This window comes from Lepus europaeus, chromosome 6 (genome assembly GCF_033115175.1).
Source record: "Lepus europaeus isolate LE1 chromosome 6, mLepTim1.pri, whole genome shotgun sequence".
Classification (NCBI taxonomy): Eukaryota; Metazoa; Chordata; class Mammalia; order Lagomorpha; family Leporidae; genus Lepus; species Lepus europaeus.
In genome coordinates, this window is record NC_084832.1 from 117,198,617 (window position 1) to 117,224,849 (window position 26,233).

The window sequence follows — 26,233 nt, forward strand, 5'->3', positions numbered from 1 at the left end:
TGGACAACTAGTAACACTTGGTTTTCTGTTTAGAAGCACTGTTGCAACAAACCATTTGATGATCAAGAAGGAAGAACACATCTGATACCCCTGACCTTGAAATACACCTGCTGGTGTACACCTCTTCTGGGTGAGCCTGAAAGCTCTTTTCCTGCACCTGCTGAGACGCACATGGGGGTGGGTTCTTTTTGAAAGGGAAAATAATTAGTTATATTTGCATAATTATTGAGTACTTGGAATTCAGTCAATAAATACATATATATATATACAGACATATATGTGCGTGTATATATATATATATATATATATATATATATATATATATATATATTTGTATTTGAGCACCTGTTTTGCGCAAGGTACCACATCATGTATTACAAAATCAAGTCCTAAAATGGCTCATAGGTGAGTGGGGAGCCAGCTCTTAATAGACCTCCATAGAACAGCGGAGAGTTGAATCAGCCCTTGAAAGATGGGTTGGATCTGGAAAAGAAAAAAAGCATGAAAAAGTATTCCAGTGTGAGTGACATGAGCAAAGAAAACAGAACAAGAAAAAAAAAAATAGAATGCAAAAGCCTCAAGTGTTTGATGAATACTCAAAGCCAGAGGAGTCATTTATGAGATGAGAATTTGGGTTTTGATATGCCACAAAGAAAGTTTGGAGAAGGCAAAGCAGATGGTGGGTCAAACTGTGCAATGTGACTCAGTGCCAGCGTGGGAGAGAGTGGCATCTTGGGACACGCTCCCTAGTAGTGATAGCTCTCAGTACAGCCTGGATGCAGTTGAAAACAAAAGCACAAAACTGCTTCTAAAATGACAGAAGAAATGCAGTGATGTGGTTTGTGCATTGTTTAGGGAAGTAACAACCACCACCACTAATGGCCTGTCCCTTTGTGTCAGACAGTAAATCAGTGCTTTATGGAGATTATTTTATTCGCAACATCTCAGTGATAATCAACAGTGACGACATTGAAGAGTACTTGTTGCATACCAGGTGCAGTTCCATGCCTTGAACATAAGTTTTAACTCATTTAATCCTTAGCACATGAGGTACATGCTAATGTATTTCCATTTCATTACTTTATTTACTTGAAAGAGATATCTCCCATCTGTTGGTTGACTACCCAAATGCCCACAGCAGACTGGACTGGGCCAGGTGCAGCCAGGAGGCTGGAACTGAATCCGTATCACCCACATAAGTGGCAGGGACCCAAGTACTTGAGCCATCACCTGCTGCCTCCCACGATGCACATGAGTAGGAAGCTGGCATTGTGAGCAGAGCCGGAACTCAAACCCAGGCACACACATAGGGACACAGGCACGGCCAGTGACATCTTAACTGCTGCACCACACCGCTCACCAATACCCATATTAAAGGTGAGCAAACAGGAAATTGGAGTTAATGGTTTGCCTCAGATCACATACTGCCTTATGAAGAAGGAAACTGAGGCTCTGAGTGGCGTGGGTGTCCCGAGAACGCACAACCAGTATGTAACAGAGCCAGCATTTGAACCAAAAAATTGGGATGGACTCCAAAACCCATATGTTTTTCCTTTAAACTCTGCTGCTTCCTCTTCTCCACAGCCCACATCACAAGATGGTTTTGCAGTGAGAATGCTTTGTCATTCCCATCTGTTTCCCACAGCACTCCGGCAGCCTCTAATCACAGTGTCCAGCACTTTGCTCTTCAGGGTGCTGTGAAGTTGTACTGTAGGAGGCCAGTCAGTATTTGAGGCTGTAAACCATTCTGTTCCTTCTTCAGTGAGTCGACTTTGTGCTTGTCGTGCACCAACAGCAGCGGATAATGGGCAATCGAATGGATGTGGCTGTGTTCTGATAAAACTTTATTTCTGAAAACAGCTGCATGGAGTTTGGCTGCTGATGTATTGACTCTCCTAGATGTTGAAAAGGCTTTCTGTCTTTTTTTTTATTCAAATTCTTTTTTTTAAAAGATTGATTTATTTGGAAGTCAGAATTACACAGAGAGAGGTGAGGCAGAAAGAGAGAGAGAGGTCTTCAATCCCGATGGTTCACTTCCCAGATGGCCTCAACGGCCGGAGCTGCACCGATCTGAAGCCAGGAGCCAGGATTTTCTTCCCGGAAGCTTGGGCCATCTTCTGCTGCTTTCCCAGGCCACAGAAGAGAGCTGGATCGGAAGAGGAGCAGCTGGGACTAGAACTGGCACCCATATGGGATGCTGGTGCTTCAGGCCAGGGTGTTAGCCCGCTGTGCCACAGCACTGGCCCCATGAAGGCTTTCTCTCTCCCTGTCTTTCTCTTACTCTTCACACCAATGTCAATAGAAACTAAGAGGATTTATATGTGGCCAGTGTTGTGGTGTAGTGGGTTAAGCTGTTTTGTGCAGCACTGGCATCCCATATGGATGCCGGTTCAAGTCTGGGCTTGCTCCACTTCTGATCCAGCTCCCTGCTAGTGCACCTGGGGAAGTAGTGGAAGATGGCCCAAGTGGTTGAGCCCCTGCACCCGTGTGGGAGCCCAAGAAGAAGCTCCTGGCTCCTGAATTTGGTATGACCCAGCCCGGGCCATTGCAGGCGTTTGGGGAGTGAACCAGTGGATGGAAGACCTCTCTCTCTCTCTCTCTCTCTCTCTCTCTCTCTCTAACTCTGGTTTTCAAATTAATAAATCTTGTTAAAAAATAGAATAAAAACACAAAGGGGATTTATATGAAAATATTAATAGAATTCAGTTTTCTACTATTTCAGAAATGGTCCGATCTCTCAAGGAGTTATACTTGACCACAGTTTGAACTGGAATTAACTTATATTTTTATTCTCTTCTGTTGTCCTGCATACAGATGCCTTGTGTCTGGATACTCTTACAATTCTGAGGGTGGAAGTGACCCCTTTTCTTTGCATAGCCCACCAAATCCACGCTATATGTGAAAGACTCAGATACAAGGAAATACAAGATGGTGCTCTCGGTGTGACCAGACAACACAAGTGAGTGAAAAGAACAAACTGCGTTCTATTCTTCATGGATGCCTGTTCACATTGCCTAACATTTTATCAGATTCTCGTGTCCTGAGATGATAATATCTTTGTTGTCAAAGTTTTCTCACTTGCTGGAAAATTTGCAATTTTACTTATTTCTTAGAGATTGATTTATTTATTTGAAAAGCAGAGTCACAGAGAGAGGGAAAGACAGAGAGTGAGAGGGAGAGATCTTCCATACACTGGTTCACTTCCTAAATGGTTGTAACTACCAGGGCTGGGCCAGGTGGAAGACAGGCACCAGGAACCCCTTCTAGGTGTCCTATCTGGGTGCAGGGGCCCAAGCACTCGGGCCATCTTCTGTTGCTTTCCCAGGTGCATCAGCAGGGAGCTGGATCAGAAGTGGAGCAGCAGGGGACTCAAACCAGTGCCCTAATGAAATGCATCCTATTCCGTGTTTGGATGTTCATTTATACTCACCTGCCTTTTTAAGTCCATTGACTGAGCTTCCCATGGGAAACACAGACATGTCAGTGGAGTGTGTGAGGACTTCCCACCGCAGCACAGTCTCCTTTCTGGATTATGGATGAGGAAGCAAGACTACTTTGAATTGCAAATTCCTCATTTTCATTTTTGGCCATGTTTTCTATTGTTGGAATTCTCTGGCTCTCTGATAGAAGTGAGAGCTCTCTTCTCCTATGTCTTAAGCCATGATGTAGTTAGAAAATTAATAAAACTGGGCCTTGGAGTAGGAGAACGGGAACAATGTTATACAAGGTCCTTAGTGTAGTTTAGGGGGTGAGCGTTTAGAGTAGCCATCAATATGTGGCTTGGGATGCCCACATCTCAGACCAGAGTGCCTGGGTTCAACTCCTGGTTCTGCTTCCCCCTAATGCAGCTGCTACGATGTAGCATGTGATATATCAAGTATTTGAGCCTCTGCCACCCTGTGAGACACGTGGATTGAGTTCCTGGTTCTTGGCTTTAGTCTGGCCCAGCCCTGGCTGTTGCGGGCATTTGAGAACTGAACCAAAAGAAGGAGGTCTCTGTTTCTCGCTCACTAGTGCTCTCTCTGTGATGCAAAGTTTTTGAAAAATTTTTACTAAGTTTGTGGAAGAGTGAAAATAAAAGATAAGCTTATATAGCTGCTGAAATATTTTGAAATACGTGCGTTGTTTTTTTTCATAACTGTTTTCTGTGAGCTCTTTGAAGACTTTCCATATGCATGGATTTCAAAATACTTTTTGCATCAAAATAAACTTACCTCTAAATTGCAGTTTTCACAGACTTTTTGAAGTGCTCTTGTAGCCCTTATCTGCTAAGTTTAGCAATTTTCCACTGTAATAACAACTCTACTTTCTGCGGCTAGGTACCCAGGCTCCACAGGTGGCCCTGACCCAGGAGCAGATCTTCCAGGTTGTGCCAGAATGAGTGATGACCTTCTAAGTATGGGAGTGAGTACTGACTAGATTTCGATTTCGTATTTTCACATCCTTGTCCTCTGGGCTGGGTATTCTTTTTCTTCAATGCATTAGGAAGAAATTTACAGGAAATTAAAAAATGAGTCATCTGGGGAACTTTGTCCCTTGTCCAGTTTAAACTTTGGGTTATATATTTGATTTTTCAGGCTTAAAACACACTATTTTTTCCTACAGATTTATTTTATTTTATTTGAAGGCAGCATGACAGAGATGTCTTCCCTCTGTTGGCTTGCTCTCCAAACGGCCACAACAGCGAGGGCTCAGTCATACTGAAGCCAGGGCACAGAACTCCATACAGGTCTCCCACAGACGTGGCAGGGACCCAAGTACTTGAGCCTTTATGTGCTGCCTCCCAGGTGCATGGACAGGAAGCTGGATTGAAAGTGCAGAGCCACTGGGATTCAAACCAGGTCCTCTGCTAGGGAACGTGCATACCCTAAGGAGTGGCTACACCCACTTCACACAATACCTGCCTGAACCACACAATTTTTTTCTCTTGAAGTTTCTGTAGATTGTTTCTGACATCGCTCTTTTAAGACAAAAGTCCAGGTGTTGGCAAGGCTGCCTTCTGGGCCGGAGGCCGTGGGTATAATCCTGCTGTAGCCTTAGGCAGAACTCAGTCCTGGATGGTTGTGGAACTGCGATCCTCATTTCCTTCGGTTTTTTATTAGTATGCATTTTATGTACATTGAGGGAGCATAACGCAATATTGTAATGCACGTATACTGATCATAACAGGATATTAGCATCTCCGTTCCTTGTATTGTCTTTATGTGTGTCAGATACAATCTCCTCTCTTGTAGTTCTTCACACCCCAGATCTTTGACACATTGTTGTGAACTGCAGTCCCCTCACCGAGCTGTTGAACACTAGAACTTAAACCTCCTATCCAACTGTATTTAGGTACTCATTACCTAACACCCCTCTAGTAATCGGTACTGTTAACCTCAGACTGACTTTGTCTTTCTGTATCTGGCTTACTTCATTTAATGTAATGAAATCCAGTTTCATCCGGTTCACTGGAAATCTCAGGGTTTCATTCCCTTTTTATGGCCAAATAATATTCTGTTGTGTATACAAGAGCACTTCAAAAATTTAAATAACATGGAGTTAAAAGGTCTGCTGTGCTGACATTGTGGTTTCGTGAGTTGAGCCTGCTGCCGGCAAAACCAGCATCCCATGTGGGCCGCTGATTCATGTCCCCACTGCTCCGTTTCCAATCCAGCTCCCTTCCTATGGCCTGGGAAAAGCAGCATAACATAACCAAGTGTTTGGCCCTTGCAACTCTTACGGGAGATCTGGATGGAGCTCCTGCCTTTGGCTTAGCCCAGCCCTATCTGTTGCAGCCATCTGAGGAATGAACCAGATAGTGGAAGATCTCTCTCTCTCTCTTTCAAAATAAACAAATAAAGCTATATAAAAGCAGTTGATTTTTATGCTAAGGTTTAAGTCCATGCATAGTATTTTGTTTTTTAAAGATTCATTTTTATTTGAGAGGCAGAGTTACAGAGAGAGAAGGTGAGAGAAAGTGAGAGATCCTCCATCCACGGGTTCACTCTACAAGTGGCCACTGTAGCTGGGGTGGTCCAGGCCTAAGCCAGGAGCCTTATCCAGGTCTGCTACATGGATACAGTGGCCCAAGGACTTGGGATGTCTGCTGCTGCTTTCCCGGGCTTGTGAGCAGGGAGCTGGATCAGAAGTGGAGCAACCGGAGCTCACTCAAACTGGCTCCCATATGGGAGGCTAGCATTGTACATAGTGACTTAACCCATTCTACTGCAATGCTGGGCCCCATAATATTTTCATACTATACATGTTTTGAACTTTTTGAAGACACTTCATGTAGACTGCATTTTCTTTGCCCCTTCATTCATCTGTGATCACCTAAGTTGATTCTACAGCTTGGCTGTTGTGAATTGTGTTGCAATGAATGTGGGAGTGCTGGTATCCTTTTCAATATACTGGCTTCATTTCCTTTGGATGTAAACCCAGAAGTGGGATAGCTGGGTTACGTGATAGATAAGATTTTTGGTTTTTTGAGGAACTTCTCTAGCATTCTCCATAGTGGCTGAGATAATTTGTATCTTCTTATTCTTCAGTGATTAAGGGTTCCCTTTTCTGCATATTCTTGCTAATAATTGCTGTTTTTTGGCTTTTGGTACTAGCCATTCTAACTGGAGGGAAATGGGGTCTCAAGGTGATTTTCATTGGCATTTCCTGGACATCGTAAGAATGCTGAGAGTTTTTTCATAAATTCATTGGCCACTTGAATTTTTTCTTTTAAGAAATATCTTCTCACATCCTTTAACTGTTTTTTTTTGTTGTTGTTGTTGTTGTTAAATTTTTAAAATACTTTATACATTCTGGATCTTTTTTGTTTGTTTGTTTGTTTTTGACAGGCAGAGTGGACAGTGAGAAAGAGAGAGAGAAAGGTCTTCCTTTGCCGTTGGTTCACCCTCCAAAGGCCGCTGCAGCTGGTGCGCTGCGGCCGGCACACCGCGCTGATCCAAAGCCAGGTCTCCCATGGGGTGCAGGGCCCAAGAACTTGGGCCATCCTCCACTGCACTCCCGGGCCACAGCAGAGAGCTGGCCTGGAAGAGGGGCAACTGGGACAGAATCCGGTGCACCGACTGGGACTAGAACCCGGTGTGCCGGCGCCGCAAGGCGGAGGATTAGCCAATTGAGCAATGGCGCTGGCCTATATTCTGGATCTTAATCCTTTTTTTTTTTTTTTTTGAAAGTTTCACGTACAAATTTATCCATCACAGGAGTTCCTTCTTAAATATTTTTTTTTTTTAAAGAAGATTTATTTATTTACTTGAAAGCCAGAGTTACACAGAGAGAAAAGGAGAGGCAGAGGCAGAGAGAGAGAGAGATTTTCTACCCGCTGGTTCACTCTTCAATTGGCTGTAACGGCCTGAGCTGCGCCAATCCAAAGTCAACAGCCAGGAGCTTCTTCCTGGCCTCCCACATGGGTACGGGGTCCAAGGACTTGGGCCATCTTCTACCGCTTTTCCAAGCCATAGCAAAGAGCTGGATTGTGGAACAGCTGTGACTAGAACCAGCGCCCATATGGGATGCCTGCAATGCAGGCTGCAGCTTTACCCGCTATGCCACAGTGCCGGCCCCAATATTCTTGTAAAGTTAAAAGATATTTTTAAAAAACTTTAACCATTTAGAGTTTTATCTTTTGTAGTACAGAAAGCATGTTTGGTTGTTTGGTAAGTCTACATTGCCACCAGCTTCATAGTTGAGAGTCATTTTTACATATGTACGTACTTATGTATGTCCTTGGATGTGTCTGGTTTGCTTTAAGATTTGTGAAAGCAGGTGGGCAAGTGGTTGAGTTTGCATTTTCGTTGATCCTTGAGTGTCACCTTTATTCAAGGTGGTGGTTTTGTTGTTTTTTAAAGACTAGTTTCACAATTTTGGCTTCACAATTTCCTATGGACATTTTTCACAATGACCCAAGTGCCTTCTGGGCTAAGCCAGTCTCATTTTTTCTTTGCTTGCTTTTTTGAATCTTTGGTTTGGCTGGATTTTGTCTTTAAAAAAGAGCAATTGATGTTTCAGGTTTGACCATGTATATGTTTTATGTATATAGTTAACAATGCCTCTGATAGGATATAATATAGGGCCATATTTTATTTTTCTGAGAAATCTCTGATCTTTTATTTTCCATTACTGATTGAGACTCAAAAGAGATTTGGGTCTTGGCCAGATGATTGGTTTATACATGTTTTCTCTCATTCTTCCAGCTGTGTCTTCATCCTGCTGTTTCCTTGACTGTTTGGAAACTTTAGTTTGAAATGAGTCGATTGGTCTAATTTTACTTCTATTGACTATATTCAAGGATATTATAAAAAAATAATTGTGGATAGTTAAAATGGTGTTACATACCAAGAGTGGTGATTCTAATAAACTATTATCCATGAGGATGTTTATTTCTGGTATAAATCTTGCATGCTAATAAATAAACCAGAATTCAGAATGTTAAAAAAAATCATTGCCCTGTCTTGAAGTGTTTTCTCCATTTTTTTTTTTCTTAGTGGCTTATTGTTTCAAGTCTTAGATTTTGGTCATTGATCCACTTTGAACTGATTTTTCTATGGGGTGAGAGAGGAGGTCAAGTGTCTTCCGTGTGTGAGGATCCTGTTCTCTCATCACAATTTATTGAAGAAACTGTCCTTTCTCTATGTTTTTGGTGTGTAGAGAATCATTTGGCTGTGTATGTATGTATGTATTTGTGGTATTTCTATTCTGTTCCACCGATCTATGTATTTGCTTGAATGACAATACAATGCTGTTGTGGGCTAGCTCTGTAGTATGTTTTGAAATCCGGTGTTGTGGGGGCTGGTGCTGTGGCATAGCAGGTAAAGCCTCTGATGGGTGCCGGTTTGAATCCCGGTTGCCCCATGTCTGATCTAGCTCTCCGCTATGGCCTGGGAAAGCAGTGAAAGATGTCTCAAGTCTTTGGGTATTTGCACCACTATTGGAGACCCAGAAGAGGCTCCAGGCTCCTGGCTCCAGATGGATGCGGCTGCAGCCATTGTAGCCATTTAGGGAGTGAACCAGTAGATGGAATACACCTCTCTCTATCTCTCTTGCTCTCTCTCTCTCTGTCTCTCTGCCTCTGCCTCTGTAACTCTGCCTTTCAAATAATAAATAAACCTTAAAGAAGAAATGAGGTATTGTAATGCTTTTTAGTTGTTCTTTCTGTTGCAGATTACTTTGGCTTTTGAGCTCTTTCATCCTTCCATATTAATTACATGGTTTTTTCTTTGTGGTTATAGAAGAATGTCATTGATAATTTCATGATACTGCATTGAATTTATGAATTGCTTTCGGTAAAATGAACATTTTGAAAACATTCTGCCAATCCTTGAATGAACATGGGAAATCTTTCCAATTTTTTTGTCTGGTTCAATTTATCTCATCATTGTCTTACAGTTTTCATTGAAGTATTTGTGTAATTTGTTAAATTTATTCCTAGGTATTTCTTATTTTCAGCTATTATCAATCGGATTGTTGTTAAATATCTTTGTTACCTAGTTTGTTATTGGTGTATAAAATGCTACTGATGTGTTTATCTTAATTGCTGCACTGTTACTCAATTTGTTTATAGTCTTTTTCTGAAATCTTCTGGGTTTTCTGCATATAAAAATGTTATCTGCAAACAGGAAAATTTTGACTTCCTCCTTTCCTATTTCTGTGCCTTTTTTTATTCTTGCCTAATTGACCTGGGTAAAACTGCAGTAACACTGAGTAAGAATGGTGAAAGTTTACTTCCTTTTCTGGATCTGAACATTACAGGAAATGTGTTTTTTCCCCCCACATTCAGTCTGATGCTGGCTATCAGTTTATTATATGTAGCTTTTTTTTTTTTTTTTTTTGACAGGCAGAGTGGATAGAGAGAGAGACAGAGAGAAAGCTCTTCCTTTTTACTGTTGGTTCACCCTCCAATGGCCGCTGCGGCCGGCGCATTGCACTGATTCGAAGCCAGGAGCCAGGTGCTTCTCCTGGTCTCCCATGCGGGTGCAGGGCCCAAGGACTTGGGCCATTCTCCACTGCACTCCCGGGGCCATAGCAGAGAGCTGGCCTGGAAGAGGGGCAACCGGGATAGAATCCGGTGCCCCAACCAGGACTAGAACCCCGTGTACTGGTGCCACAAGGTGGAGGATTAGCCTCTTAAGCCACGGCACCGGCCCATATGTAGCTTTTACTGTGTTGAGGTATTTTCCTTGTATACCTAATTTGTTAAAGGTTTTAATGATGATGGATGTTGAATTTTATCAGATGTTCTTTCTGCATCTATTGATATAATCACAAACATTTTAGGCTTCATTATACTGATGTGAGGTACTTTATTTTTTTAATTTGTATTTCTGGAATTATACTTGGATTCTCTGGGATGAGTCCCACTTGATCATGGTAGTGATTTTTTTTTTTTAATATTTACGTTATTCATTTGAAAGACAGAGTTAGAGAGGTAGAGACAGAGAAAGAGCTCTTCCATCTGCTGTTTTATGGTAGTGATTTTTATGAGGTGCTATTGAATTTAATTGCTGCTAGCATTTTGTTGAGAATTTTTGCTTCTATGTTTTTTAGGGATATTTGTCTATAATATTTTTTTGTTGTGTCCTTGCCTGATTTTTGTATCAGGGTGATGTGGCCTAATAAAAAGGGTTTGGAAGTCTTTCGTTCCCTTTTCAGTATTTTGAAATATTTTAATAAAAATTGGGGTTAATTCTTCCTTAAAAGTTAGGTAAAACCCAAATGTTTAGCCTTATGATTTTGGCCTTTTCTTTGTTGCAAGACTTTGCTGGTTCACATGATCAATTACTGGCCCACTCAGGTTTTCTGTGTCTTTATGATACAATTTTAGTATTTATGATACAAATTTAGTATTTCTAGATTTCCCATTTTGTTGGTGTATAATTGTTAGTTATGTTACTTCATGTTCCTATGAATTACTGTGATATCAGTTGTAATAGCAGCTTTTTCATTTTTGGTTTTATTTCTTTTAACCTTCTCTTTTTTTGTTGGTTACTATAGATACAGATTCATTGATTTTATTTATGTTTTCAAAACACCAGTTCTTCATTTTCAGTAGAATATTGCACTTTTAAGTCTACTTCCTTTGTTTTTTTTTTCTTCTAGTAATTTTGTGTTTTGTTTGTTCTTGCTTTTCCATGTCCTTTAGATGCATTGTTAGGTTGTTACTAAATATCTTGTCTTTTTTTTTTTTTAAACTTTTATTTAATGAATATAAATTTCCAGTGTACAGCTTATGGATTACAATGGCTTCCCCCTCCCATAACTTCCCTCCCACCCACAACCCTCCCCTCTCCCACTCCCTCTCCCCTTCCATTCACATCAAGATTCATTTTCAATTCTCTTTATATACAGAAGATCAATTTAGTATAAAGATTTCAACAGTTTGCACCCACATAGAAACACAAAGTGAAACATACTGTTTGAGTACTAGTTATAGCATTAAATCAAAATGTACAGTACATTAAGGACAGAGATCCCACATGAGGAGCAAGTGCACAGTGGCTCTTGTTGTTGACCCAACAAATTGACACTCTAGTTTATGGCGCCAGTAACCACCCTAGGCTGTCGTCATGAGTTGCCAAGGCTATCTTGTCTTTTTGTAAATAGGCACTTACTGATATACATGTCCCCTTTATACCATTTTTATTGTCATGCAATGTTTCCATTTTCATTTGTTTAAATAAATATTTTAATTTCCCCTTTGATTTCTGCAGTGATCCATTAATCATTTAACAGGATATTGTTCACTGTCTATATAATTGTGTGACTCCTAAAGTTTCTTTAGTTTTTAATTCCTAGTTTTATTCCATGTGGGTCAGAAAAGATTATGATAGGGTTTTTTAAAAAATTGTTGAGACCTGTTTCGTGGCCTAATACATGGTTTGTCCGAGAATTTTATATGCACTCCTGAAAAGATGTTTACTACAACCGTTGAATGAAATGTTCTGTAAATGAGTTTTATTCCATTTCATCTATAGTCTGGTTTAATTCTGATGTCTCTCTGTTGATTTTTTTTTTTTTTTTTTTTTTTTGGTGGAGGGGGACTCTGGATGATCCGTACATTGAAGGCAGTGGAATGTTGCAGGTCCTGCATTATTGCATTGGAATCGATCCCTGTATATTTAGTGTTTGTGTAATAAAATAGCACGCTCTGGCATTAGGTGCTTACATGTTTACTATTGCTAAATCTTCTGCTGAGTTAATCACTTAGTCATTAAATGACCTCCTTTTCTTTTTGTCTTCAAGTGTATTTTGTCTGATACAAGCTTGGCTACCCTTGCTTGCTATTCATTTCCTTTTGCATGGACAACATCTTCTTTCCATCGTTTCACTTTCGGTCTCTGTCTCTACTGGTGAAGCGGGTTTCTTATAGGCTGCACATTTTTGCATCTTTTTTTTTCTTTAAATCGATTCAGTCAGTATTTTTTTACTTTAAACATTTTTTAAGGCGAACAAATTTCATGTATTTCATATATACAGAGTTAGAGCTTAGTGATACATAGTGATACTTCCCACCCTGCCCTCCCTCCTGCCCATACTCCCACGCTCCCTCCTCCTTCCTCTCTTAATCTCCCTTAATTTTTTACAATGATCTACTTTACTTTATACTCATAAGATTAACCCTTCACTAAGTAAAGAGTTCAGCAAATAGTAAGAAGAAAAAGACACACTGTTTCCCAAAAGTAGAGACAAGGGATATTAAAAAAAATCATCGAATCTCAAAATGTCAATTTCACACATGTACATGACATATTTGGTACTCTGTTAGTTACCACAGATCAGGGAGAACAGATATTTGTCTTTTTGAGTCTGATTTATTTCACCAAGTATAATCATTTCCAGTTGAATCTATGTTCTTTGAAAAGACAGAATTTCATTCTTTTTACAACTGAAGAGTATTCCATTCTCTTTCACTGTGTGCTTGTGTGTATACACATATATAGTTTCTTGATAAAGTCATCAGTTGATGGACATCTAGGTTGATTCCATATCTTAGCTATTGTAAATTGAACTGCAATAAACATGGAGGTATAGAGCACTCTTTGATGTGATGATTGCATTTCCTTTAGGTAAATTCCCAGGAGTGGGATGGCTGAATCATGGTAGATCTGTCTGCAACTTTCTGAGCTATCTGTATACTGTCTTCCACAATGGCTGTACAAGTTGATATTCCTACCAACAGGATTAGGGTTTCTTTTTCCCTACATTCGCACCAGTGTTTACGGTTTGCTGATTTCTATGTGGGAGCCATTCTAACTGGGATGAGGTGAAACCTCACTGTGGTTTTGATTTGCATTTCTCTAATGACTACCGAGCATCTGTTCATGTGTCTGTTGGCCATTTTAATCTCCTATTTTGAAAAATGCCTGTTGCAGTCCTTGCTCATTTCATAACTAGATTCTTTGTTTTGTTGTTCTTGAGTTTCTTGAGCTCTTCATAGATTCTGGATATTAATGCTTTATCAGTTGCACAGTTTGCAAATATTTTCTCCTAATCTTTGGGTTGCCTCTTGAATTTGCTGTTTCCTTTGCAGTGCAGACATTCTCAGCTTGATGTAATCCCATTTGTCTATTGTGGTTTTGATTTCCTGTGCTTCTGGAGTCTTTTCCAAGAAGTCTTTGCTTGTGCCAATAGTTTGCAGAGTTTCCCCAATGTTCTCCTCTAGTAATCTGATGGTATCAGGTCATAGACTTAGATCATTGATGCATTTTGAGCTCATTTTTGTGTAAGGTATAAGGAGTGGTGTTCTTTCATACCATTACAAATGGAGATACCGTTTTCCCAGCACGATTTGTTGAAGAGACTATCTTTATCTCAAGGATTGATGTTAGCTCCTTTGTCAAAGATTAGTTGATTGTGGATGCATGGATTGTTTTCTGGAGTTTCTGTTCTGTTCCATTGGTCTACACGTCTGTTTTTGTGCCAGTACCAGGCTGTTTTGATTATAACTGCCCTGTAGTATGTTTGAAATGTGTTATTGTGATGAACCTGGCTTTATTTTTGCTGTATAAGATTGCTTTAGCTATTTGGGGTCTCTCGTGTTTCCATTTGAATGTTAGCAGAGTTTGTTCTAGAGCTGAGTAAAATGTTGTTGGAATTTTGATAGGGATTGCATTGAAACTATAAACTGCTTTCAGTAATATGTATATTTTGATGATATGAATTCTTCCAATCCATAAACTTGCAATATTTTTCCATTTTTTGTGTCATCTTCTTTCTTTAATGTTTTGTGATTTTCATAGTAGAGATCTCTCACTTTATTGATTAAAGTTATTCCAAGGTATTAATTTTTTTGTAGCACTTGTGAATGGTATTGATCTTAGAAATTCTTTTTCAGCCATGGCATTGTCTGTGTATACAAAGGCTATTGATTTTTGTGTGCTTATTTGTATATTCTGCCACTTTAACAAACTCTTTTGTGAGTTCCAATAGTCTCTTGGTGAAGTGTTTTGGTTACCCTATGTATAGAATTATGTCATCTGCCAACAGGGATAATCTGATTTCCTCCTTTGCAACTTATATCCCTTTTTTTCCTTGCCTAATGGCTCTGGCTAAACCTGCCAGAACTATATTGAATAGCAATGGTGACAGTGGACATCCTTGTCTGGTTCCAGATCTTAGTAGAAATTCTTTCAACTATTCCCCCTTCAGTATAATGCTGGCTGTGGGTTTGTCATAAATTGCCTTGTGTTGAGGAGTGTTCCTTCTGTACCCAATTTGTTGAAAGTTTTCATCATGAAAGAATTGTATTTTATGAAATGCTTTCTCTGCATCTATTGATATAATCATATGGTTTTTATTCTTCAATTTGTTAATGTCATGTATCACCTTTATTAATTTATATATGTTGAATCATCCCTGCGCACCAGGGATAAATTCCACTTCGTGTGGGTGAGTGAACTGTCTGATGTATTGTTGAATTCAGTTACCTAGTATTTTGTTGAGGATTTTTGGATCTATGTTCATCAGAGATCATTGTTCTATTGTCCCCTTTCTCTGTTGTATGTTTTTTTGATTTTGCAACTAGGTTGATGCTAGACTCAAAAAGGAGTTTAGGAGGATTCTTTGCTTTTCAATTGTTTTGAATAGCTTGAAAATAATTTGAGTTGGTTCTTCTTACTGTCTGTCAGAATTCAGCAATGAAGTCTTCTGGTCTTGGGCTTCTCTTTTTTGGGAGAGTCTTTATTACTGATTCAATCTCTGTCTTGGTTATTGGTCTGTTTAGGTTTTCTGTGTCTTTTAACTCAATTTGGGTAGTGATATGTATCCAGGAACTTATCCATTTCTTCAAGGTTTTTAAATTTGTTGACATGTAGCTCTTTGTATTAATTACTGATGATTGTTTTTATTTCTGCGGTAGCCATTGTTATATCTTGTTTTTCATCTTCGATTGTGTTAATTTGGATCTCCCTCTTTTTTTTTTTTTTTGTTAGTTGGGACCATGGTGTATCAGTTTTATTTATTTTTCCCAGAAAATCAGCTCTTCTTTTTCTGATCTTTTATATTTTTTTTTGTTTCAATTTTGTTTATTTCTACTCTAGTTTTAATTATTTTTTTCTTCTAATTTGGGATTTGCCTTCTTGTTATTTTCTACATTCTTGAGTTGCATTGACTGCTCGTTTATTTGATGCCTTTCCATTTTCTTGATGTAGGTGCCAATTGCTGTAAACTTGTCTCCTAACACTGCTTTTGCTGTATCTCATAAGGTTTTTATTCATGATGTATTTAAAAGGCATATTTACAGAGAGGCACAAGCAGAGAGGGAGAGAGAGAGAGAAAGTGAGGTCTTCCATTCACTTGTTTACTCCCTAAATGGCCACAATGGCCAGAGCTGGGCCTATCTGAAGCCAGGATCCTGGAGCTTCTTCCAAGTCTCCCACCTGGGTACAGGGGTCCGAGCACTTGGGCCATCTTCTGCTGCTTTCCCAGGCCATAGTAGAGGGCTTGATCAGCAGTGGAGCAGCCAGGACTTGAACTGGTGCCCATTTGGGATGCTGGCACTTCAGACGGTGGCTTTACCCACTATGCCACAGAGCCAGCCCATCCTGTAAGTTTTGCTATGTCGTACTCTGATCTTCAGTTGTTTCCAGGAGATTTTTTTTATTTCCCTTTTGATTTCCTCCATGACCTGTTCGTTCAGGAGTTGTTAATTTCCAGCTTCATTCCATTGTCAGAAAAGATGCATGGTATGATACCTGTTTATTGAATTTGCTGAGATTTGCTTTGTGGCCTATAGTATGGTCTTTCCTTGAAAAAGTTCCATATACTGATGAAAAATATGTTTTTTCCTCAAGTGTGCAAATGAAGGTTTCATAGATATCAGTTAGGTCCATTTGGTCCATAGTGTAGATTAGCTCTATTGTTTCCTTGTTGATTTTCTGTCTAATTGATCTGTCTATTGATGAAATGGACTGTTGAAGTCCCCCATTACTAAAGTACTATAGTCTATGTCTTCCTTTAGATCTATTAACATTTGTTTTAAATAGCCAGGCATCTTAGTGTTGGGTATATATACATTTATTATACTTACTTCCTCTTGTTGAATTGATCCATTAATCATTACATAATGTCCTTCTTTGTTGCCTTGAATAGTTGTTGTTGTTGTTGTTGTTGTTGTTGTTGTTGTTTTGGCCAGGCAGAGTTAGACAGAGAGAGAGAGAGAGACAGACAGTGAGAGAGAGGCCGAGAGAAAGGTCTTCCTTCTGTTAGTTCACTCCCCAATGGCTGCTACGGCCGGCGCTGTGCTGATCTGAAGCCAGGAACCAGGTGCTTCCTCCTGGTCTCCCATGCAGGTGCAGGGCCATCCTCCACTGCACTCCTGGGCCACAGCAGAGAGCTGGACTGGAAGAGGAGCAACTGGGACTAGAACCCAGAGTGCTGGTGCCACAGGTGGAAGATTAGCCAAGTGAGAGCCACGGCACCAGCCCTCCTTGAATAGTTTTGTGTCAAAGTCTGTTTCATCTGATACAGGATGGCTTCATCTGCTCATTTTTTTCTTTTCATTAGTATAGAATATCTTTTTTCATTCTTTCACTTTTAGTCTGCATTTATTCTTGTTGGTGAGGTGTGTTTCTTGTAGGCAGCACATAGATGAGTCTTGTTTTTTTAATCCATTCAGCCAGTCTGTATCTGTTAACTAGAGAATTTAGGCCATTTACATCCAGATTACTATTGATAAGTAATGACTTTGCCCTGCCCTTTTCCAATAAGTATTCCTGTTGTTTGTTTTGGATCCTTTGTACTTTTACTGTGAGATTTTCTGCCTTTCCATCGTTCTGTGTGTAGCACATCTTTAAGCATCATTTGTGAGGTTTGATAAATTTGTGAGGTGAAAATAATCTTTTGATATCTGTCTGTTACTGAGGGTCTTTATTTCACCTTCATTCATAAATGGGAACTTTGCAGTGTATTTGAGGTTGACAGTTTTTTCTTTTAAGACTGGAACTCTTTCTCTGTTCTTTTCTAGCCTGTAGGGTTTCTGATGAGAATTCAGCTGTGAGTCTAATTGGAAATCCTCTGGAAGTACTCTGGCATTTCTCTCATGCATGAGAATCTTCTCTTTATGTTTTACTGTTAAATGTTTGACTACAATGTGTTGTGGAGAAAATCTTTTTCTGGTCATGTCTATTAGGAGTTCTATGTACCTCGTGTACTTGGATGTCACTTTGTTTTTCCAAAATAGGGAAGTTTTTTTTTTTTTTTTAATTATTTCACTGAATAGGGCATATACTCTATTCTCTGTCTCTGTACCTTCAGGAACTCCCATGATCTGTATGTTGGGTCATTTGCTATGTCCCATAAATCTCCATTTTTCTCATTTATTCTTCTTTTGTTTTTCTTTTTGGTCTGATTGTGATATTTCCAAAGATTTATCTTCTAGCTTGGATAATCTTTCTTCTGCCTCACCAAATCTGTTATTAAGGCTTTCTACTGTATTATTTATTTGACATGTTGAATTCTTCATTGCAGGTATTTCAGTTTGTTTTCTCTTCAGAATCTCAGTCTCAAAGGAAAATTTTCCCTCCATGTTACATATGCATTTCTTAACTCATGCATTTGCTTTTCATTACTTCTGAGTAATCCTATGATCATTCTTCTGAATTCCTTCTTAGGCATTTCATGAATCACTCTGTCATCACATTATAATGTTGAAGTATTGTTGTGTTCCTTTTGGGGAGTTATGTTGTCTTCCTTATTCTTGTTTCTTGAATTTCTGTGTTGTTCTAGGTTGGGGTGAGTATCTAGGCTGACATGGAAGGTGGACATGGTAAATCTCCTCTATTGACTGCAGGGGCAGGGTATGATCACTTCTGTTGGCGTAATCATAGCTTCACCTCCTCTTTTACAAGGTGATCAGTGCCTGGGGTGATCCCACAGTGGGTGTGGCAGTCACGTGCTCTGCTGCATGACCTGCACAAAGGAGCTATGCAGTCCTCAGTGGCAGCTCAGTTCCCTCCGCAATGGACCACCCCGGTCAGTCGGGGGGCTCTGAGCCTCTTGCACCAGACACAGTGATTGCCCAGAGACCCAGTTACATCCTGCGCCCTACTGTGCCATCACAGAATTCCCATAGTTGAAGCACACAAGGCTCCCACTGTCAAAGGGTGCAGAGGACCCACTCTGCCCTGCTGGTCTATCCTGTCCACAGAGTGAACAGAGACATTCCCAGACCCAGCTGCATGTGGGTACTCTGCCTAGGCCATTTGAGCCCCAGAACCTGTGATATGTTGAGAACCTGGGGCCACCTCACAGTCCAACATGGGTGCCCAAAACCCTGTCAACCCTTCCAGCCAGACTCAGGTTCAGTGGGGAATGCAAAGTTCTCTGTCTGGTAAAATCCCTGATCACATGCACACAGGATCCACTGCAGCCTGTACTTGTATCAGAATGGTTCCTTCTCCCCACTGGTTGCTGGGCTCCCTTGTGGGAGGATGGGGAGAAAGAAACATGTTTTCTTTGACTGGATTAGGCAGGTACGCTGCCCCTGGCTGGGGCTCCATTCTGGACTCAAAGCAGTGTGGTCCACAAGGCGCTCAGGCAATATCACGGGTGGCATAGGCAGCCACAGTCTGTTCTCCCTTTGCTCTCCAAAGCTGGTGTCTCCTCCAGTTCCCTGCTGTGGGGGTGGTGTGTAGTTTCTACACTCGTGGCTGCATGTCTTCACCTTCCAGGCTGCTCCATAGTGTCACTCTTCCTTCTGAAGAATGTCCACTGCAAACGTCCCTCCAATTCTCCCCTGGGAATGCATTTCCTCCACTTTTCTTCTAGTTTCTCCTTGTCTACATCAGCATGTCTTTGCCCTCTTCAGCCATCTTGGAATCTCTAGTATATATCTTTTAACTGGGGAATTTAGTTCATTTAATTTCCAAGTTACTGTTGATAAGTAATGACTCAGCCTGATCATTCTGTTGATTTTGTTTATTTTCCATAGCCTGATTTCTTCTTTTGTTGTTTTTCATGTTTCATGGTTTGGTGACTTCCTGTATTGATGATGTTTGACTCTGTTTATCTGTATCCGTCTGCTTGTCCAGTGAGTTTTACACTTCCTCATGTTTTAATGATAGTAGTTATTTTTCTTTAGCTTCTAAATGTAGGAACCCCTTTAGCATCTTAAGTAAAGCCAATTAGGTGGTGAAAAATTCCCTCGAATTTTGGTTACCTTGGAAAGCCTTTATTTCTCCATCATTTATAACAATCTTTTGATGGGTACAGTAATATTGATGATTGGCAGGTTTCTTTTTTTCTTTCACAACTTGGAATATGTTACTCCAGTCTTGCTTGGGTTACAAGATTTCTGCTGAGGAATCTCTTGTTAGTCTAATGGGGATTCCCTGAAATGTGACTTGGAGTTATCTCTTGCATGTTTGAAAGTTGTCTCTCTGTGGTATGCTTTTGGGAGTTTGCCTATATTTCCTTATTTACTCATCTGATGATGGACACCTTGGTTGATTCAAGATTTTGGCTATGGTGAACAGTGCTGCTGTAAACATGGTGAGCCTCGTGAGTTCTAATTCTTCAAGTGTGTATATCTGATTAGCTAAAGTAGAGAAAAAGGAAATGAGTGTATTTTGCTGTTAGAGGATTCATAAACTTATAATGAGGGAAGTTGAGCCTGGAAGGTTATAGAATGTTCAGTTTTTAGTCATTTCCCCTTTCTCTCGCTGATGTCACTCAGAAGGGGGAAGAACCAAACAGCAGTTGGGTAGCGGGCATTTTGTAGGAGAGCATTTCCACCTGCCCTGTTCTAAATCCTCCCCACTGCTCTGAGTGATGGGAAATCTCTGCTTTATGCATGAGGCACCTGAAGTTGAAGGAGTAAAGTAACCTGTCCATGATGACTCAAGTAGTAAGTAGCAACCCTGGGATTTAAATTAATACTGATGTGGCTTCAGGGACTGTGCCCTGTTCACAGTCCCTGTTAGTGTGCTGAATTTTGACATTTCAATCAGCATTACATCTCAGAGTTCCCTTCCGAGTGTTGTGTTTTGGTTTGGTTTTTGCCTGAGGGATGTACAAAGAGCTCCTAATTCACTGTCGTTGGAATGTGTGGCTGAGTCGTTGGCACTGGACCTGTTAACGATTGCAGCAGAAATGCCTGCCACACAAGCCAGGGGAAACGGGCAGGTCCCCCAGGGGTGTTCCTCATGCCTCACCTCTTGGAGAGCTAGTCCTGAGGACGTGGCCTGTTGGCTGTACTTTGTGGCTGGCATTGCCATGTCTGAACTTGACTTCTCCAGGCTCCTGCTTCACCTAGTAATCTCTGTCACTCGCAGCTGTCCTTGCTGCCTCTTCACCATCACTCCTTGGGCAGGTCTCTGCTTGCTTCCCGTCGTAGCCCTCCCCTGACTCTTAAGCAGATAGAAGTCTCTCCCGGCAAAATCACTTTGCTACAGAGTCAGAGCTGTGGTGCAGTGGTTTAAGCCACTGCCTATGATGTGGGCATCCCATATCAAATGGTAGTTTGAGTTCCAGTTGCTCTTAACCGGTGGGTGGTAGCTCTTTGTTTCTTTCTTTATCTCCCTCTCTTTCCCTCTGCTTTTCTTTCTCACTCTGCCTTTCACATAAATAAAATAAATTTTTAATAAGGAAAAAGCTTTCCTAAGCATTTTCATCAATATGAATAAGTAGAGAACTAGAATAGATGATGAGGATACTTCAAAAATAAAAATGGAAAACAAAATTTAAACATAAGGTCATTTGGCACAAAAATTTTTTTGAAAATATTTTTCCATAATACACATCTTCCAGGAACTTTTGAAGACCCCTCATGTAAGATAAACAAACAAACAAACAAAAAAATCCATATTCATCCCAGTGGACTCCAATATGAGGTTTTTTCTTAACTCCTTGACTTTAAATGAATTTTTTCATTGTCTACAACCTTGTAATAACCAGTTTAACCTCGAGTCTTGCTAATCCAGTCACAACCTACAATTCCACCTTGATTTTTCCCATCACTGTCTTATGGTTACCAGCCAAACCAGGCAACACATAATGCCAGAATGTAGCCCACAAACCTGTTGGCGCTGTTTGTCCACCCAGGACTCTACTTCTCCGTTCATCAAATTTGTGTTTGACTGTCAAGGCCCCTGTCAAAACCCAGCTGTTCCATTAATCTCTTCTCGTGATAGTATACAATGCTGCCAGTCCAGCCCCTCCAGTCCTGTTTGAGGGAGAATCATGAAAGACTGGGAGTTGGGAGAACAGGTGTCTCCCTGGCTTGGCCTCTGCGTGATTCTAGAAAAGTTACATTATGGTGCCGTAGTCTGATTTCTCAGCTATCTCACTCTGGAAAATACTAGGTACACTCTGTTCTTAGAGACCCCAGTGACTTTGTCTTCCTTTGTTGTCGCCTGTGTTCTGGTAGCATGGTATGTATTCCTGCACTATATAATGAGGAGCAGAGAGTTCACCTGCTTGCCATTAGCCAGTGCTTCTAGTACCCTGTGTGGGTTTGCTGTGCCATAGCTGCCCATTCGTATCTGCAGAGTCTCCAGGATCTAATTAAGACGTTAAGAGAAGACATTTAATTAACTGACTGCTCTCTGGCTCTTGTCTTGGGGTTGGTGTTCCTACGAACTTGAGATTTGCTATTTTAAAAGTTAAAAATTGGGGCAGGGGTAGTTTCTGATGGAGCTTACATTCTCTGAGGTTTACCCAGTTTGTTTTTTTTTTTTTAATTAAAAAAAAATTTTTTTGACAGGCAGAGTGGACAGTAAGAGAGAGAGAGAGAAAGGTCTTCCTTTTCTGTTAGTTCACCCCCCAAATGGCCGCTGCAGCCGACGCACCGTGCTGATCCGAAGCCAGGAGCCAGTTTCTTCTCCTGGTCTCCCATGCGGGTGCAGGGCCCAAGCACTTGAGCCATCCTCCACTGCACTCCCTGGCCACAGCAGAGAGCTGGACTGGAAGAGGGGCAACCGGGACAGAATCTGGTGCCTTTACTGGGACTAGAACCCGGTGAGCTGGTGCCGCAGGCGGAGGATTAGCCTATTGAGCCATGGTGCCGGCAAATTCAATTTTTTTCATGAGATGGAGTACTTAGGGTAGGCATGTAGATGTTGATGTAGTAGAAGGGGCACAGTACAACATTTCATTTATGTGTACAGTATAATGTTTCCATTTCCTTTTATTTATTTTTAAAGATTCATTTATTGTTTTGAAAGTCTGAGTTAGAGAGACAGAGACACAGAGAGATCTTCCATCCATTGGTTCACTCCCCAGAAGGCTGAAATGGCCAGGACTGAGTCAGGAGCTCGAAGTTCATCTGATCTCCCAAGTAGGTGGCTGGAGTCCAAGTACTTGGGCCATCTTGCACTGCTTGTCCCAGACCAAGGGCCAGGGAGCTTCATCCGCAGTGGAGCAGCAGGGACTTGAGCTGGTGCCCATATGGGATGCAGGCATCATAGGTGGTGGCTTTACCCACTGTACCACAACACTGGCCCCTCCTTTTCTTATTTATTTATTTATTTATTTGAGCCGACCGGCTCCTCTCTGCCAGTTATTCACACACTCTTGCAGTGTATCATACATTACTGCAAACTGTTGCTGTCCCACTAGACTGTAGAACTGTAGCCAGTTACTTCTGTGTTTTCCTATTATCCAGCCTCCCTCTATCATCTGTCCTCCCACACCTCCCATCCCCTTGTAATCGCCAGTCTAAGTTCAGATGCATTTGTTTTTAGCTTCCACTTACATAAGAAAGAACATGCAGTACTTGTCTTGCTCTGTCTGGCTAAGATTTATTTTGTATTTCTCCCTTGTATTTGCAAAGGAAATGATATTTTAGCCTCTTTCTCCGAAGGCACAATACAAGGTAAAAGTGAATTTCAGTATTCATAAGAGAAGATTTAATATCTTTTTTTAAAGGTATATTTTTATTTGAAGGGCAGACTGATAGAGACAGACAGACAGACATAGATAGACAGAGATTCTCCATCTGCTAGTTCACTCCCCAGATATCCTCAATAGCTGGGTCTGTGCCAGGTCAAAGCCAGGAGCCTGTGACTCCATCTAGGTTTCCCACTTGAGTGGCAGGGACCCAAGTAGATGAGCTGTAACCTGCTGCCTCCTACAGAGTGCATTAGTGGGAAGCTGGATCAGAAGTGGAGCAGGGACTTGAACCCAGGCACTCCGGTACGGGATGCAGGCATCGGAATTCTGGAGTGAGGACAGAGACTCGAGCAAGATGATTGTCTCAGAAAGGACATCTCGTAATAAAATGATTTGGAGCCCATGTTGGGATTTTCTCAGTGAGGACAGCTTCTTTATTGACCTGATGAATTAGTATATTTGAGATATTTTGGTGTAGCAAGGAAAAAGGTCATAAATTCTTTCTAGTCATCATCTTTTAGATATTCATACTGAAATACTGATGGATAAAATATTACATGTGGAATTTGCTTCAGGACAATGTGGTGTAGGTTTAGTGGGTGCGAATGTAGATGAGATGGAATCTACACAAAAGGTACACACAGATGATCATTCTTTTTGGTCTACTTTGGTGTTGCTTTGAATCTTTCCCTAATCGTGCCTTAGAATTTTTAGTCACGTGGCATGGGCTTCAAAATCAAGCTGACCTGGTCTTATAACGGTCACCGTTTCTTGTTTGCTTTGTGAACTTGAACAAGTGTCCTAAGCTGAAGTTGTCTATAGCATGTGTGAAGCAGAGATCCTATAGGGTTCTCTTGAGGATTTGAATATACTCATACACATTGATAGTGTTTTATTTAGGTACATACGCATGTCTGTGTGGCTACACTCTGGCCTTACCAGTACAGGAAGCAAACCACGGAGGTGATACGTGGGGGAAAGTCAGTGGTGCATAGTGCATTGGTGAAGAGAGCCTTGGTTTTTCACGGGGTCCCTTTCCAACATGTTCGAGACTCTGCAAAGGCACACAGCAACACATCCTGTGTTCTCCATCCTCAAAAGCTGCTGGGTTCTGAGTAGACTCTTACTGCTTGAGAGATTCCGGGACAAGGTGTCACCATGCAGATCTCTGTGGTCCCTTTGCTTGGTGTCCACCCTGCCCACACTCCCTTCCTGCACAACTACTGGCCTCTTTGGAACTCGGTGTCAGCCTTCTCATGATCTCTCTTTCCTGGCCAGTAGAGGGTGGACTCTGACTTCCCTTTGCAGAATATGCAGCGAGGGGTCCCCTGGTTGTGTTGCTGTTAGGGTCAATACAATGATCACTATTCAGCAGGCCACAGAAATAGAGCTGCAGGGCTGAGAGAGAGTGGTCAGTAGGACAGTCTCCCATTGATTCTTGTATGGATCGCCTTCAATTCCCCGTCTTGCGGCATTGTCTCTCCTTAGTATCTTCATCTCCCCTTTGTCACTGTTCCCACCATTGAGTCAGAAAGGCAACCAAAGGCTTTCTGGGCCTTTGAAAACCTGGATATTTGCATAGGTCCCTGTCATGTCCCCAAATACTCTAAGAAGTTTCATGAAAAGTTCTGACAAAACTCACTGTCCTTTCTCTCTTAGGCAGTCTCACATGCGACCCCAGCTTTGTAACACACATGAAAAGCTTTGATCATGGTAAACACTCAGAAGCCAGTGGGTGATGATGACCCAGAATCAGAAGTTATCAGCAGTGTGAGGCTCAGAGCAAACTTGACCCAAGCCTTTGGCTGCTCCAGAAACACCACATATATCAAATTCTGAGTGTCTTGCCTCCCTTTGTTCCATTTCCTGTCACTACAGGTTTTTGTCCAAGACACACTATCACTAGGAGGAAGAGCAGATTTACTGAGGCAAAGAATGGGGTCGATTTCAAAATATCTCGAGAGAGACTTTTCTGGGCATTGTCCTGTTCTTTTCAGCTGCATGCCCGTGAAGCATTAAGATTGTTGGAGAATAAATGACACCGCTAATTGCAAACTTGAGACATGTAGAAGTTGAGTGATAACTGTATTACACATGAGCCTCCCAGAGGCGGGTGTGTCCCGTAGATCAGAGGGTGTGGTGAGCTTCTAGAAATTGAAAAGAAAAATGCCGATAGGGAAGTTTAGCTTTGTTTAGGTTCCAGGAGATCTAATCTTTTCAAGTTCAGCTGAAGGTTCTTCCTCTTCTAAATGGACCCTGAGTACAGTCTGGAGCAACCCTACAAGGACTTTCTGTTTATTGTTTTGTTCGGAGAAATCACATTTATCTCACTAACATTGGTTGGTTGGCAACACAAATGTTTATTAGTAGAAGGGCTGAACGTTTCTGATCATAGAATCTATAGTTAAACTGGTGGTACCTGTAGAAGAGCAAAGATAAAGTGATCCTGCGCTGTTACCTGGGCCAATTGATGGCCATTAGTAATATCTTAAAATTTTTTTCTTATTGTGCTTGATATTTTGCTATGTAGCTATTGAAATGGTATGGTGCTGTGTGTGTGTGCGTGCGTGTGTGTGTGTGTGTCAAACAGTGGGCTGCACACGGTAGGCAGCCCATGGGAGACTCGGTCTGATTTTGTTCCATGACTGAGTGTTAGAGCTACCCCACCCTATGTTGGACTCTTACTGCCACACCAAGTGGACTGGATCAGGGATTTTCATGTAAATCCTCTGCAGGTGAACATTTGAATGGCTTGAAAAGGAAGAGCGCTCTTCCTGCCCGGTGCTGGTGCCTGTGGCAGCCTGCGTCTCCTCCAGCCCATCTTCTACTGTAAGTCCTTCTTCTGCACTTGCCGTTTGCTCGCTCTTGATCCATTGCTTGAATTTCCTGGTTTTTAAAATACACCTCTGAGGTT

General features: G+C 41.3%; 1 protein-coding gene across 1 annotated transcript in view; it reads left to right on the forward strand.

The window, feature by feature from the left end:
- Positions 1 to 26,233, forward strand: part of IRAG2 (inositol 1,4,5-triphosphate receptor associated 2) — a 111,601-nt gene that overhangs the window by 61,366 nt on the left and 24,002 nt on the right. Inside the window, exons 22-24 of the mRNA XM_062195232.1 lie at positions 34 to 130; positions 2,815 to 2,959; positions 4,320 to 4,404. Coding sequence (XP_062051216.1) covers positions 34 to 130; positions 2,815 to 2,959; positions 4,320 to 4,404 — 327 coding nt within the window. The remainder of the gene's footprint in view (positions 1 to 33; positions 131 to 2,814; positions 2,960 to 4,319; positions 4,405 to 26,233) is intronic.